General features: G+C 35.3%; 2 protein-coding genes across 4 annotated transcripts in view; one reads left to right on the forward strand and one right to left on the reverse strand.

Moving 5' to 3' along the window:
* The window catches only part of dclre1a (DNA cross-link repair 1A (PSO2 homolog, S. cerevisiae)), an 81,371-nt gene that overhangs the window by 47,201 nt on the left and 20,776 nt on the right, over window positions 1-13,394 (forward strand). The window lies entirely within an intron of this gene.
* Window positions 1-13,394, reverse strand: part of nhlrc2 (NHL repeat containing 2) — a 41,264-nt gene that overhangs the window by 22,375 nt on the left and 5,495 nt on the right. For 2 of the 3 annotated variants that reach the window (XR_012388061.1, XM_021480365.3), the window contains exons 3-5: window positions 6,737-7,192; window positions 3,706-3,827; window positions 3,440-3,569 (exon numbers count right to left, since the gene is read on the reverse strand). Coding sequence is in view for 2 of the 3 variants with exons in the window: in XM_021480365.3 (XP_021336040.2) it covers window positions 3,440-3,569; window positions 3,706-3,827; window positions 6,737-7,192 (708 nt within the window). In the remaining variant the exon portion in view is untranslated. Of the gene's footprint in view, window positions 1-1,980; window positions 3,339-3,439; window positions 3,570-3,705; window positions 3,828-6,736; window positions 7,193-13,394 lie in introns of those variants that run through there. The other variant, XM_073918568.1, reaches the window with a different exon arrangement.

Raw genomic sequence — 13,394 nt, forward strand, 5'->3', positions numbered from 1 at the left:
TATGCAATATGACTTTTAATAGGGTTCAGGTCAGTTGGTGACCAACTCATGTGTGAAAATAAAGACTTCTTTCACAATCCTGGAATATAGCCATGGGATACATCTTCTGACATGGGTTGTTAAAAAAAATACTCACTGCATCAGATAATAGAACTTTTGGCAAACATATCACAAGCCAAAATGTATTAATCAGTGCAATAAAGATCCAATCTTAAGGGCTGCATGAAAAAAATCTGAAATTTTTCACTGAAGACACCCACTAAAGTGCCATTCAGCGTAACAATAATTAAAGTATTATACCATCTTGTTAGGCATATTTAAAAACAGAAGGATGTGATGATATAAAAAACTATTAAGGATCACAGTGCAGCTCCAAATACACATTTACTGTCACTTTAAATTGATTAAACCTCTAACTTTACCTTTTCTGTCAGCAAGAATTATCTCTTTTATACAGAACAAGTTAGAACACTTCAGATTGTGTATATTGTGTAACTTTCACATAATGAATGAATGAATGAAAAATCAGATAATTACAATGGAACATAAAACTGTATAAACTGTAAAAGTAAAAAAATATATATTTTTTTAAGTGAAAATAAAATCAAATTGAACAAAACTGAACTGAACTTCAGCTCTGAAAACTGAACCGACAGTTTCAATTTACTAGAACTTCTATGTTAAACTGATTTAACTCAATCTATGTAGTAAAAGAGTTAAATAAAAGATAAATAGATTTTCTTTTATGCTGAAAATCATCCTAACAATCTATTACAAACCATAAAAGTAATAGAAGGTTTATTTATCCAACTTTATCCACGGATACAAACAAAAAATACTCTTACGACTGCTGTTGTGGTTCCGACTCAAATATTCTATTACATAATTACAGTATATCTGTTGATCTGTTTGTAAGAGGCAGCTGCATTGCCTTGAACCATTTTGACTATTGAATGCAAAATAATTAAATAACATTTCACTAAGCTCAAAGCAAAATGCTGAAAACATGATGAATAAGGTGGATTTACATCAGATGAAATTGCAAGAGATGAAAAATCTCAATAACAGAGCATGAACGCCGTCAACACTGACAGCGTTGATCTCAGTAAGCCTATTGGATGAAACTTATAACTCAAGACATGAAATCTCTTCACTTTAAGGGATTCATTCAAAATCATTGCTGCTATAACATGTAAGAAAAAAGTAAACAAAGCAAAAATTTTAAAAAGTTAAAGTAAATCGAATAAGAAAAAACCAGGGATGCTCCGGAGATTGGTATCGGCCTATAATCACATTTTATGACTCGATCAGTGCTTGCTAATCTGGCAGATCTCATCAACCGATAGCAGGTGTTTGTTTAAAGCTTTACACACAGAGGAAGGAAACCTGGCTGAAAACATCAATGAAATAAAAAAAACTGTAAAATATCTTTTTTTTAAATGTGAATATTTAATAATATACCTTTTGTAATATACTTAATGCAATAAACAAATATGCATTTACAGATGTGCATTTTTACTTCTTATGCATCAAATATGCATTCCAAACTTTTTTCATGGAGACATGTTGAGTTCTTCCATTATTTGCATTGTTTCTAAATTGCTTTGTGGGTCATTTCTTACAAATTGTTGAATCTGTTTTATCTATTATTTTCTGTAAAGCTGCTTCTGACCATGACATGTCCACACTAAATGGTTATCGGGGATGTGAACAACCGAGGACAAAAAAGATAGAAGGCGAGACGCCCTATTAAGCAGCCTATGCTTTAACATTAGACCCTGAAAAATATATCATTAGTTTATCACTTTCCCTGTCCTTCGGCGTAGTGTCTGCTTTTTAAAAGGTTTAATTAATTATAAAATGTATTTTTATAAACTGATATTATCATAAACAATTTCATGATAATTTCCGGTATTACATTTCAGGTGCTATGCTGTAGCACTGAATAAATGAAGTGATAAGGACTGATGACTTGAAGAGGACAATAACATATGTGCATCCGGGCTTTATTTATAATGTACATAGAGTGCACGTAGTCGTGACATGCAAATGTGAGTGCGGACAAAGTGTGCACAGCCGTGCATGCATTCAAAGCGATTTCAAAATCTTGCAAATTGTCAGCGGCTTCATCAGACGTGCACATTATAGGACTATACAATATCATTATACCTAAATGAAGTCCGGAATTAAGCAGTTAATGCTCCTTTTTGTGCACAATGATAAGCAATGAAGGTGCAAACTATTACTCAGGTCTGCTTTAATGACGATGAATCTAACTGAGACCCCCAACCCCCCACAAAAATAAAAAAATAAAAAAAATAAAACTACAGATTTACGCAAATTACAATGGTTGCCCCATTAATCCTTCCCTGGGTTATAAGAGACATGTTTAAGGGATTAAATGCAACATCCTTCATTTATTTTCTTGGGTAAGGAGAGACTTAAGTATCATACTTTGACTCAAAATGTGCTTTATGCATTATTAAGGTTGAATCATCAGAATCAGTACTCAGTATCAGCCAATGACCATGACAAGGAATCGTTACTCAGTATCGGCTGCAAAAAAGCTCCTAAAAGGAGCATCCTTAGAAAAAACATACAAATATAAAGGATACAAAAACAATCGTATTTTCTTAGTAGAAAAACCTGCAAGAAAGCAATCTGTAGTTCAGGGAACTAACCTAATGCACAGCAGGGATCATCAATGAATGTGCTCCAAACACACACTGACTAAATCAAACACACACTCCACTTTAAACCTCTCTCCCTCTCTCTCAACTGATGCCAGCCACATCCATTTCTTCAGCAGTTTAATGGAACGATATGACTGAATAATGCAGACTGATTTAATAACGCTGGCAAATATGAAGCAGGAATTTTAATTACGCTTTAGAAGCATGTTAAATTCAATTTCCTAGACCTGTGGGATATCTTGTTGGTAAAAAGATACCACCGCAAAACGAAAAGAGGAAATCTTTGACGAAAGCAGAAGCACCACTTCTTTGAAACCGCAGCCAGCCACATGAGTGCTTTCTGATCATATCTTTTCTTCAGTGGTATGGGTTGAACTCAGGCAGCGCCACAACATTCGGCTCTGTGTCTCTGACTAGCAACTGACGGACCACACAATTTACTCCTGGGCCGCTTCCAAACAACTAGAGGCCGTCTTAGCAGAACAAAGATCTTTTTCTGCACCGTATACACTTGTGAAAATCAAAGGCGAGTGTGGTATCTACAAAGCCAAGACTTCTGAGAACAACCTGATTGAAGATTCCTAGATGGACAAGACAGATAGGGAGAAGATGTGAGAGGGAGAGAAGGGGATGTAGAAAGTGCTCCTGGTGGAATAATAAAATGCAGAATCACAAGATATTACGTTTTATGAGCAATGCAGGAATAAAGGTAGATGGAGTGATCTTAAATTCTATAATAAAAGTACCTGCGCTGCCAAGGGTAACATCCCAGGGAGAGCTGATTGGCTGTTGTGGTCCCAGTGCTCCGCCTTCTTTATCAGTGCCTTGTACGCCAATGCCTGCTAATGTTGAGACTTTTCCTTCCGTAAGGTTGATCTGGAGAAAAAGGAAAAAACTAATGAGGACAAACATAAGTGCTATCATGACGACTGTTTTTCAAGCACCAATCAGAGTGGATCTGGGTTAGAGTTAGCAGCGGGAGAACAAGCTTGACCCGATTCTGCTGATTTACCTTTCTAACAAGGTGGTTTTCAGTGTCAGCCACGTAGACTGTGTCTCCCTTTATGAACAGGCCTTGTGGGGAGCTGAACTGAGCCTCGGACAAATTTCCATCTCGTTTCCCACTTGAGGGACCTAAAAAAAGGCAAAGACAATCCCATGTAGAAGTGGACTAAAATAGCATCGAAACACTCACCAAGGAGAAAATTAGCAGCCTTTCTAAACTTATAAAACAGGCTTTGCCAACTGCCCTATATTTCATGAAAGCATCCTGCATTTAAAGGGATAGTTCACCCATAGATGAAAATTCTGTCATCATTTACTTGTTCCAATCCTGTTTGAGTTTTATTCTTCTGTTGGACACAAATGATTGTATTTTTGAAGAAAGCTGGAAACCTGTAACCATTGACTAACATAGAATTAGTTGTTCTTACTATATTTGTCAATGGTTTTTGGTTTTCAGCTTTCTTTAAAACATCATCTTTTGTGTTCAACAGAATAAAGGAACTCATAAAGGTTGATGACCACTTGATGATGAGTAAATGGTGGATAAATTCCTTTAAGGGAAAAAAACTGCATTTCATATAAAATAATATTTAAGGAAGTCATTGAAACAGCTTAACAAATTCAAACTTGAATGGTTGTGCTTAAAGTAAAATATAAACCATGACCTTTCTTAAAGAAAAAGTGATTTAGAACTTTTTTGTGTACATAAAAATGACAAAGGTGGCATATTTTTAAACATGTTGATATTCATATTTAGATAACACAATACCAATTTTAACTTCAGAGGGGTTAAAAATTCAACATTTGGTTTTATTCGGGATTGGGCATAAATCTGATTTTCAATTACCACAAATAAAACATTTGCAATTCTGACCAATTGTTATTTTTTGGCAAAATGACAGATATAAATGTTACAATATATACAAATAGATACAATGTTATGTTATGAGACCTTTATGTGATAAAAGAATAACATTTACTCACACCTATAACTAAAAACAAAAATCCAGTAAACTCAGAGAACTTATTTTTTTTCATAGTTGCATGCACAGTTGTAGTCAGAATTATTAGCCCTCTGTCTATTTTTTCCTCAATTTCTGTTTAACAGAGAGAAAATTGTTTTAACACTTTTCTAAACATATTAGTTTTAATAACTTATTTCTAATAACTGATTTCTTTTATCTTTGCCATGATGACAGTAAATAATATTTTTCAAGACACTTCTATACAGCTTAATAACTTACTGTAAGTTATTGTAAACGATGGTTTGTTCTGTAGACTAATGAAAAAAATAGCTTAAAGGGGTATATATATTAGGGCTGCTCGATTTTGGAAAAAATCATAATCACGATTATTTTGGTCATAATTGTAATCACGATTATTCAAAACGATTATCAGTTGAAGTCAAAATTATTAGCGCTCCTGAGAATTTTGTTTTTTTTAAATAACTATTTCCCAAATTATGTTAAACAGAGCAAGGAATTTTAACAGTATTTCCTCTAATATTTTTTTTCTTCTAGAGAAAGTCTTATTTGTTTTATTTTAGCTAGAATAAAAGCAGGTTTAAATATTTTGAAACCAATTTTTAAGGTCAATATTATTAGCCCCCTTAAGCAATATATTTTTTGATTGTCTGCAGAAGAATCTACTGTTATACAATGACTTGCCTAATTACTCTAATTAAGCCTTTGAATTGCACTTTAATCTGAATGCTTGTATTTTGAAAAACATCTAGTAAAGTGTTATGTACTGTCATCATAGCAAAGATTAAACAAATCAGTAATTAGACATGATATATGAAAACTATTATGTTCAGAAATACGTAAAAAAAAAAAAAAAAACAACAACTTCTTTCCATTAAACAGAAATTGGAGGAAAAGGGTTGCTAATATTCATGAGGGCTAATAATTCTGACTACAACTGTATATATACAGTTATTTTCCACCCTGCAAAGGAAAGAGAAACAAATACAATAGAATAAAAATATGAAACAAACTGTGATTTAAGCATCTTCACCCTAAGAAAAACACTTTAGCTACAAAAATCCTTCAGTCAAGAGCAGCGAGGAAATTTTCTCGTCGTTTGATTAATGATAAAACAAGCGGCAGCATTTCGCACTGTCTCTTTAATGGTTTCTCTTTCACGTGTCTTTTGATTCTCAACTCGTTTGTTTATTACGCAAATGAGGTGTAGGAGCCTATATGTTGACTTGAATGTAATTTGGGCTGTCACCACTTGGGGGCAATATGTGCACATAGGGTTTTAAAGTCGGTGTTTCTTGCATGAGAGAAGAAGACTTGAGGAAGGGAACGCATGCAGTTTTTACCACACCAAACTCACACACCTTTGAGGTCGCTAAAGGGTTCAACATTATTAATTGCAAGTTTGTATTTATAATAAGCTAAATAAAGTGAATTTAAACTTGAAGAGGAAGCAAGACTGGACATTGGTTGTGTGCGTAAAAACGTGCGTTGAGATGCCAAGCCTTCGACATTAAGCTGCTGCAACATGAGGGTTAATATGAATAATCTCTAATCACCGCGTTTTAACACCTATTTGACCATTAAAGCGCTCACGTTAAGATTACTTTAGATGTCTGCGCTCCTCTGCTCGTCTCAGTGTTGCACACACACATAAGCACGCGGTCTTTCGCGCTTTTGGTATATGATGCAATAATCGTTTATCTCGATTAATGGTTTTTCATAATCGTTAGAAGCCATAATCGAAATTGAATTTTCGATTAATTGTACAGCCCTAATATATATATATATATATATATATATATATATATATATATATATATATATATATATATATATATACACAAGAAAACACAACAAGAATTAAAACTGACAGTATAATAATAAAAAGAAACAGAATAAATACAACTAATGCAATTTTTTAAAAATCCAGATACTAAAAGTTCCTGTTTTTATTGCAATAAAGCATAGTCCCTTAATTTATCAAGAAAATAAACAGAAACCTCAGCATCTTTTGAATTTTGTAACTCTATCCAAGAGTGCATGAAGAGGCCTTACCTCCTACAGTGTGCAGCACCTGCCCAGTATTGGAGACCACCAGTACCCTGTGGTGTCCTGTGTCTGCAATAGCCAACTGCTTGCCGCTGGGGTCTATGGCTATTTTTCCAGGAAAAGAAAGGATGGAGGGAGGTAGCGAGTCCCTGTACAGTTTGATTCCCACATTATGGTCCTTGAGGAGCCCTTGTTCCCTATAGTGTTTCAGAGCCGCAGCAGTGAAAAGGAAGAGATGTTCTCTATGCCCTTCACCAACCAGGGAGAAAAGCAAGTTTCCTCTGGGTCCCAGCAGCAGCAGTGTGGGCCAGCAGGACACCTCCAGCTCCTGCCACAGACGGGCATCGCTGTCGTTCACTACAGGATGGTTGATGTCGTATCTCAACACCGCACTCTGTACGTTCTGGAGGACTTTCTCATTGGGGAATTTTGCTGAGTGAACACCCACGACAATCAGACCATCTGCAGAAATGAAAAAAAAAAAAAACCCACATAATTTTAGGGTTTTCTACTAAAGTTAAAGTAAGAAGACAGGACAATTTACATGGCTATAGTAAATCTGCACTCATCAGCATGTGAATCTTTGTAATGCAAATGTGTTGTTGATAGAAAGTTGACACTTCAAAAGCTACACAAAATAAATATTGCAGAAATCCACATGAGCCCAGTTGACAGTACCAATACCTTTATAAAAAAAAAAACTTTTTAAAAGATAGATTCTTTCCCAGTAATGGGTTGTGGCCTTTGTTTAAAACATATGCAGGAATAGTTGGTGGTTCATTCAGCTGTGGTGACCCCTAATAGATAACGGACTAAGCCAAAGGAAAATGAATGAATGAATGAACGAATGAATGAATGAATGAATGAATGAATGAATTATAAATTCCTGCAAACTGTTACATGAGCTCTTGACATATATTTACAAAATTCTGAATTATTATTTAAAGGTCCTGTTAAATTAAAATAAAAATTTTTAGATGTTACTTTCAGTAATTTTTAGAATACCAATTAGCCAGTGTGCTCCAAAACAGTGAGAAAATTCACATTTATAAAATGTAAAATTGATCCAAAGCCAGCAGTTTGTCCCTTCCACCTAAACGGATTAATGATTTATTTCATGTCACCTCATATTTCAGTTTCTCATCAAATCTTGACCAATCAAATGCTCTCTAGTCATCTCCTGCCCTCTTCAAGAAACTTCTCATTTGCTTTTCATTTTATGTGCTTGACCTCAACAACTTTCCCAAACAAAACGCTATTGGCTGTTTTTTTAAAAGGGGAGGAGCTACTATGATGTCCCACCCTCGTTTAATTTTTCAGTTGAGATTACGTCAAACATGGAATAAAAAAAGTGCACATTTCAGACATAAAAAAACATACATTAGAAATAATGGTCGTCTGTACTTTTGCATTTCTTACATTAGTTTTTACAGTGATCTTGCATCACACTTTGCATCATTGTTTTTCTAATGATCTTTGTTTTGGGGTTATCTGGTTTATCTTTTCTTTAGAAGAAAGAAAAAGTCATATCGTTATTTAGAAAATTAAAAGACCCTTTGAAAATTTGTAATTTCTCTGAATTTATTGGATTTATTTATTATGTATGGGTTTGACTAAAACGTAAATACTTGTTTTATTTTATTTCATATCAATTTTAGAAAATTAGAACTGGCCAGAATAACAAATGTTTTAATTTGCTGTGATTTAAATTCAGGTCGCCTCACAGTAAGAAGGTCACTGGTTCGAGTCCCGGCTGGGCCAGTTGGCATTTCTGTGTGGAGTTTGCATGTTGTCCCCGTGTTCGCATGGGTTTCCCCTGGGTGCTCTGGTCTCCCCAAAGACATGTAGTATAGTGTATGTGTGGGAATGAGTTTGTATGGGTATTTTCCAGTACTGGGTTGCAGCTGGAAGGGCATCCGCTGTGTAAAACGTATGCTGGGGAATAAAAGGTCTAAGCCAAAGGAAAATGAATGAATGTATGAACGAAATTCACGTTCATTCCACCAAATATTTATTTCTAAACTCTTTTAAAGTTAAAACATTGGTATTGTGCATATAAAGATGTATGAAAACATGGCTACTATTTCTTATTTTATGCAAAAAAAAAAAAGAAAAATGCTAAAATTACAATATTTATATGTCATCAGTAGTTTTTGTAGAACTACATTATTTTTTACCCTTAAATCTGTTTATGAATCGTAGATAAGAAAGAATTTTTTGTAAGTGTTGTAAGAGTAAGAGAAAAAACAACTGCACTACAAATTATGAATTAACCTCTATTAATAATAAGAATTATTCATTGATTAATTTTTCTTCAGCTTAGTGCCTTTATTCATCAGGGGTTGCCACCGCGGAATGAACCGCCTACTTATCCAGCATATGTTTTACACAGCGGGTGCCCTTCCAGCTGCAACCCGAGTACTGGGAAACACCCATACACTCTCACATTCACACACATACCACATGTCTTTGGACTCTGGGGGAAACCGGAGCACCTGGAAGAAAACCACCGTAAAACATGGGGAGAACATGCAAAACCCACACAGAAATGCCAAATGACCCAGCAGCGACTCAAACCAGCGTCCTTCTTGCTGTGAGGCAACAGAGCTAACCTCTAAGCCAATGTGTCACCCATAATAATATTAATCATAATATTAATTAATATGATTGTCTTTTTCAGCTAGCACCTTTTTAAAGACAACCTGTAATTGGGATGAATATACACCCTTTAAAAACTTGTTGGCTTTAAAATTTTTTTTTTATTAAAACATTCTGAGGTGCGTTTAGCTTTTACAGTTATTCTGAAAGCTCTTTTAATGAGAATGTTTATGAAATAATAAATGTTTAATCCATCAAGGTCTTGCCCTAAATCAAAAGAGAACGATAAAAGAAAAGTGTCTCTAATTCAATTACTTAAATTTATTTTTTGCCTAATTAAGGTTTTTGCATCCAATTTTTGTTCATTCAAAGACAATCCATTCAGGTTACACAAAGCTGTTCATTCTTATCTCCTCATACAATGTGTGGAAGCATGTTGCGTTGGTGTCTGCTTCTGACATGTTTTATCTAAACCCTTGAATACTGAAAATCCCAAAGAACCATCTTTTGTCTGTGTGTCAGGGCTTTGAATGTTTTCAATAGTACTAAACCTCAGTCTTTGTGAGTCAGTTTCCTTTTTAAAATCATTCAATAAAAGAACAACAAAGTCTATCGAGCAAGAAAATGTCTAAAGGGGACATGAGAAACAGGATTTTGCTTGCTATAGGAGACCAAAATGTACTAGACATACTGTATCAATCGCATTGTACAGCATACCCCTCTTAGTCTCTTATTCATCAGGGGTCGCTACAGTGGAATAAACTACCATCCTGCTGCAACCCAGTACTGGGAAAGGTCGTGTTTTTTTTTTATTCACAGGTCACTTTTGGAGCTTATTCTTAAAACAAAATGACCAATAAAAAAATGTTGTACTTTGCCAATTCTTGCAAATTGCTAAAAGAAGCCCATATTACATACGTTTCTTTTATAGGGAACAGTGTTATGCAAAATTCAGTTTTAGAAAGGGTTTAAAACCTGTTGTGTGGCCACAACATGTGAATATAGCCAGCCTCTATTTTTTAAATCATCACATATTTGTTGGAGCGAATCCCTCCGTGGTGTTTTCATGAACAGATTTTTGGTGTAGATGGAACCAGGCATGAGCCAATGCAATGTGACACACAATTGAGTTTCATCGGCATTAGTTGTTTGGCATCAGCTCAGTGTGAGCTAACCCATAGACCACTTTCTTCTGCCCAACTTCTTTTGACATTTTCAGTTTTCCCACAAAGATACTTTCAGTCCTGTTTTTAAACCTGCCACTATTGTGATGCATAGGGATTTGTAGCTCTACTCTCTTCTGAAAAGAAGGCTGGTTGGACAAGCTCATTTGAATTTAAAGCGACAGTCACCAAAACTGCACATTTTAGATCAAAGGCTAAAACGAGCAGTTTCAAAGAGATAAAACAAAATATTTGTGTGGTATTTTGAGCTGAAACTTCACATACACATTTTAGGGACATCAGAGACTTATTTTACATCTTAATCATGATAGGCCAGTGTTATTATACATGAAATTTTCACATTTATTTTCTAAATTACATTTTTGAAAACTAAAAAAAAAAACGTTTATAATAAATATTATTATTATTCAGATGGTCAAATTATGATTGAACTGAGATTGATACCTGTGCTCTAAGGTGGAAACAAGTTTTGGTTACCTCGATTTTCAATGAAGTGACACCACCTATTTCATTAAAATACTATTTGTATTCTGTCCCTAATATCCCTAATATTGAGGATGAACCAAAATATTTTGACAAGAGAGTAAATGATCACAGATATTAATAATAAGTAATAATAATAAAAAGTGTAGCAAGTGTAGGCCCCTTTAAAGAAACAAGAGTATATATGAATCCCAGAGGTACACATCCTAAAATTGGCAAATGCATGCAGAATGCTAAAACCAATCGAGAGAAACATAGGGGTCTTGATTGAGAGCTCATGCAGCCCCTAGGCATTCCATTATAACCAATGCGCTCTGTTTGTCTGTTTGTTCCAGTCTTCTGCACTGTGATATAGTCTGCGCTTGACTTTGTCTAATTTAGCAAAAATGTCAACCAAACTTCTCCGCCTTGTCACTGGAAGTGACATTCCCCCATTGTGTATCCCTGGGGTAAGCAACGCAGCCACTGATGATTGAAGTCGACGGACGGTGGTTTTTAAATTCCGGTTTCAGCCATCCATCAGAAGATTAAAATTCATAGGATCAGCAGTGGAGACGGAAAGCACACGCACAGGGGAGCAGTGTCCCATTTCAGTATGCTTTTAGCCAGCTTCCTCTCCGCACAGAAATGTATTTGAATCACATCTGGCACAGTCAAAATGTGATCAATGTTTTTCTATACTTTTCCTCATGTCTCCCTAGATGATTTACCCTTCAGGGGAATAAATGCATGGAAGAACCAGCACTTCTACTTACGATGAGAAATATGAGAGCAAGGGTGTTGTAAACAAAAAAAGAAAAAAAAAATATCCAGGGCTTTCTTAATGACAAGTGTTTCTTTCATTTTTGTTTCATTGCAATTGAGTTCAGATCAGACTGTCAAAATCAGACTTGATGATACACGTGTTGCTGGTCTTAAAATATTAGAATACAAAAGTTTTTAAAAGGGCACCTATGGTGAAAATTAACTTTTGTATCCACTGTCATAATGGAGTGATTTAAACACTCAAGGTGAATCCCAAATCGCATACTTATGCACTATTCTACGCCATTGTGTAGTATAAATAGTGTAAGTAGGTCACACAGAAAACTCTAAAAAATAATAAGTGTACTTTATTTATCCTTTAATTGCACTCATTCAACCAGTAAAATGAAGTGTGGAATGATGGACACTTCACACACTCAACGACAGCAGCTCTGCTCGCGTAGCGGAAGGGGCGGGGCTACCGGGCGCACATGTTGGATAACCTTATTTATTTTGGATTGTGAATGAGAATTTCTCCTACGAGAGTGATTATAGCGCCTCCCGATGGAGAATGCAGTAATATTCACAGCAAGTATTATTTAATGCTTTGTTCATTTATTTCACTAATTTGACAACCATCAAACCTCATCAGGAAAAAAAAAAAACATTAGTGCTCCATTTGGGACAACACTACATACATATACTATGCTGTTGAGTGTGTAAGTGCATAAGTACATAGTGCATGAGTGCATAATGTATAGTGGGACATTTGGGACGCAGCTACAATGTCTCTTTTTTAATCACTGACCTTAAAATAGGACCCAAATCACAGTGATTTTGAGGCCCATCGCAACGTGATGTACAGTAGGAGTGTGTTTTTTTCCGCCCATCTATTGATTGACCGGCGCCATGTTTCTATAATGTATACACATGTCCACAGAACTTTTTTGTTGCAAAGAAACTGGGATTAAAACATATGTTACAAGTCTCTGTGAAGTGATTAGCTGCACTTCAATTATTTCCTTTAAAATATTTTTAAAACAGAGCATGTTTGTAATAAAGAGAGTAAAATCGCTGTGTAATTCTTAACCACTATAAATCACCACAGCCGTATGGTGTCAGTAGCAGCACATATGTGTGCGTGTCTGTGTACTGCAAATGGCATTTGCATGTGATCCATCCTTTCAGAAAGGCTTGAATAGACTACACCACAAATATACCAAATAGACAAATAGACTTTTGACTTAGCTTCATCCATAGGCTGCAGGCTACAAAAACAACTACATAGCCCTCAGACACTAAAATTGTACATTATTTATTAAATAATTGGATGGGTATTTTGAGCTGAAACTTTGCAGACACATTCTGGAGACACCAATGTCATATTTTACATCTTACATCTTGCAAAAGATGTACAATAGGTGCCCTTTAAATAAATAAGTGTCAAGGAGTTTGGGTGTCTGTATGAAAATAAATGAAAGAGATTTTAAACACATTGAAAGTAGGGAAGCTCCGATCAATCGTCCCGAGATCAGTATTGGCCGAAAATCACATTTCATGATTCGATTGGTACACGTCAATCTGGCCAATCCCATGAACCGATCGTATATTTTGGTTTACGCGTGCTTTGAGTTGCTGTGATACGAGCCGAGCGA

The sequence above is a fragment of the Danio rerio genome, chromosome 12 (genome assembly GCF_049306965.1).
Source record: "Danio rerio strain Tuebingen ecotype United States chromosome 12, GRCz12tu, whole genome shotgun sequence".
NCBI lineage: Eukaryota > Metazoa > Chordata > Actinopteri > Cypriniformes > Danionidae > Danio > Danio rerio.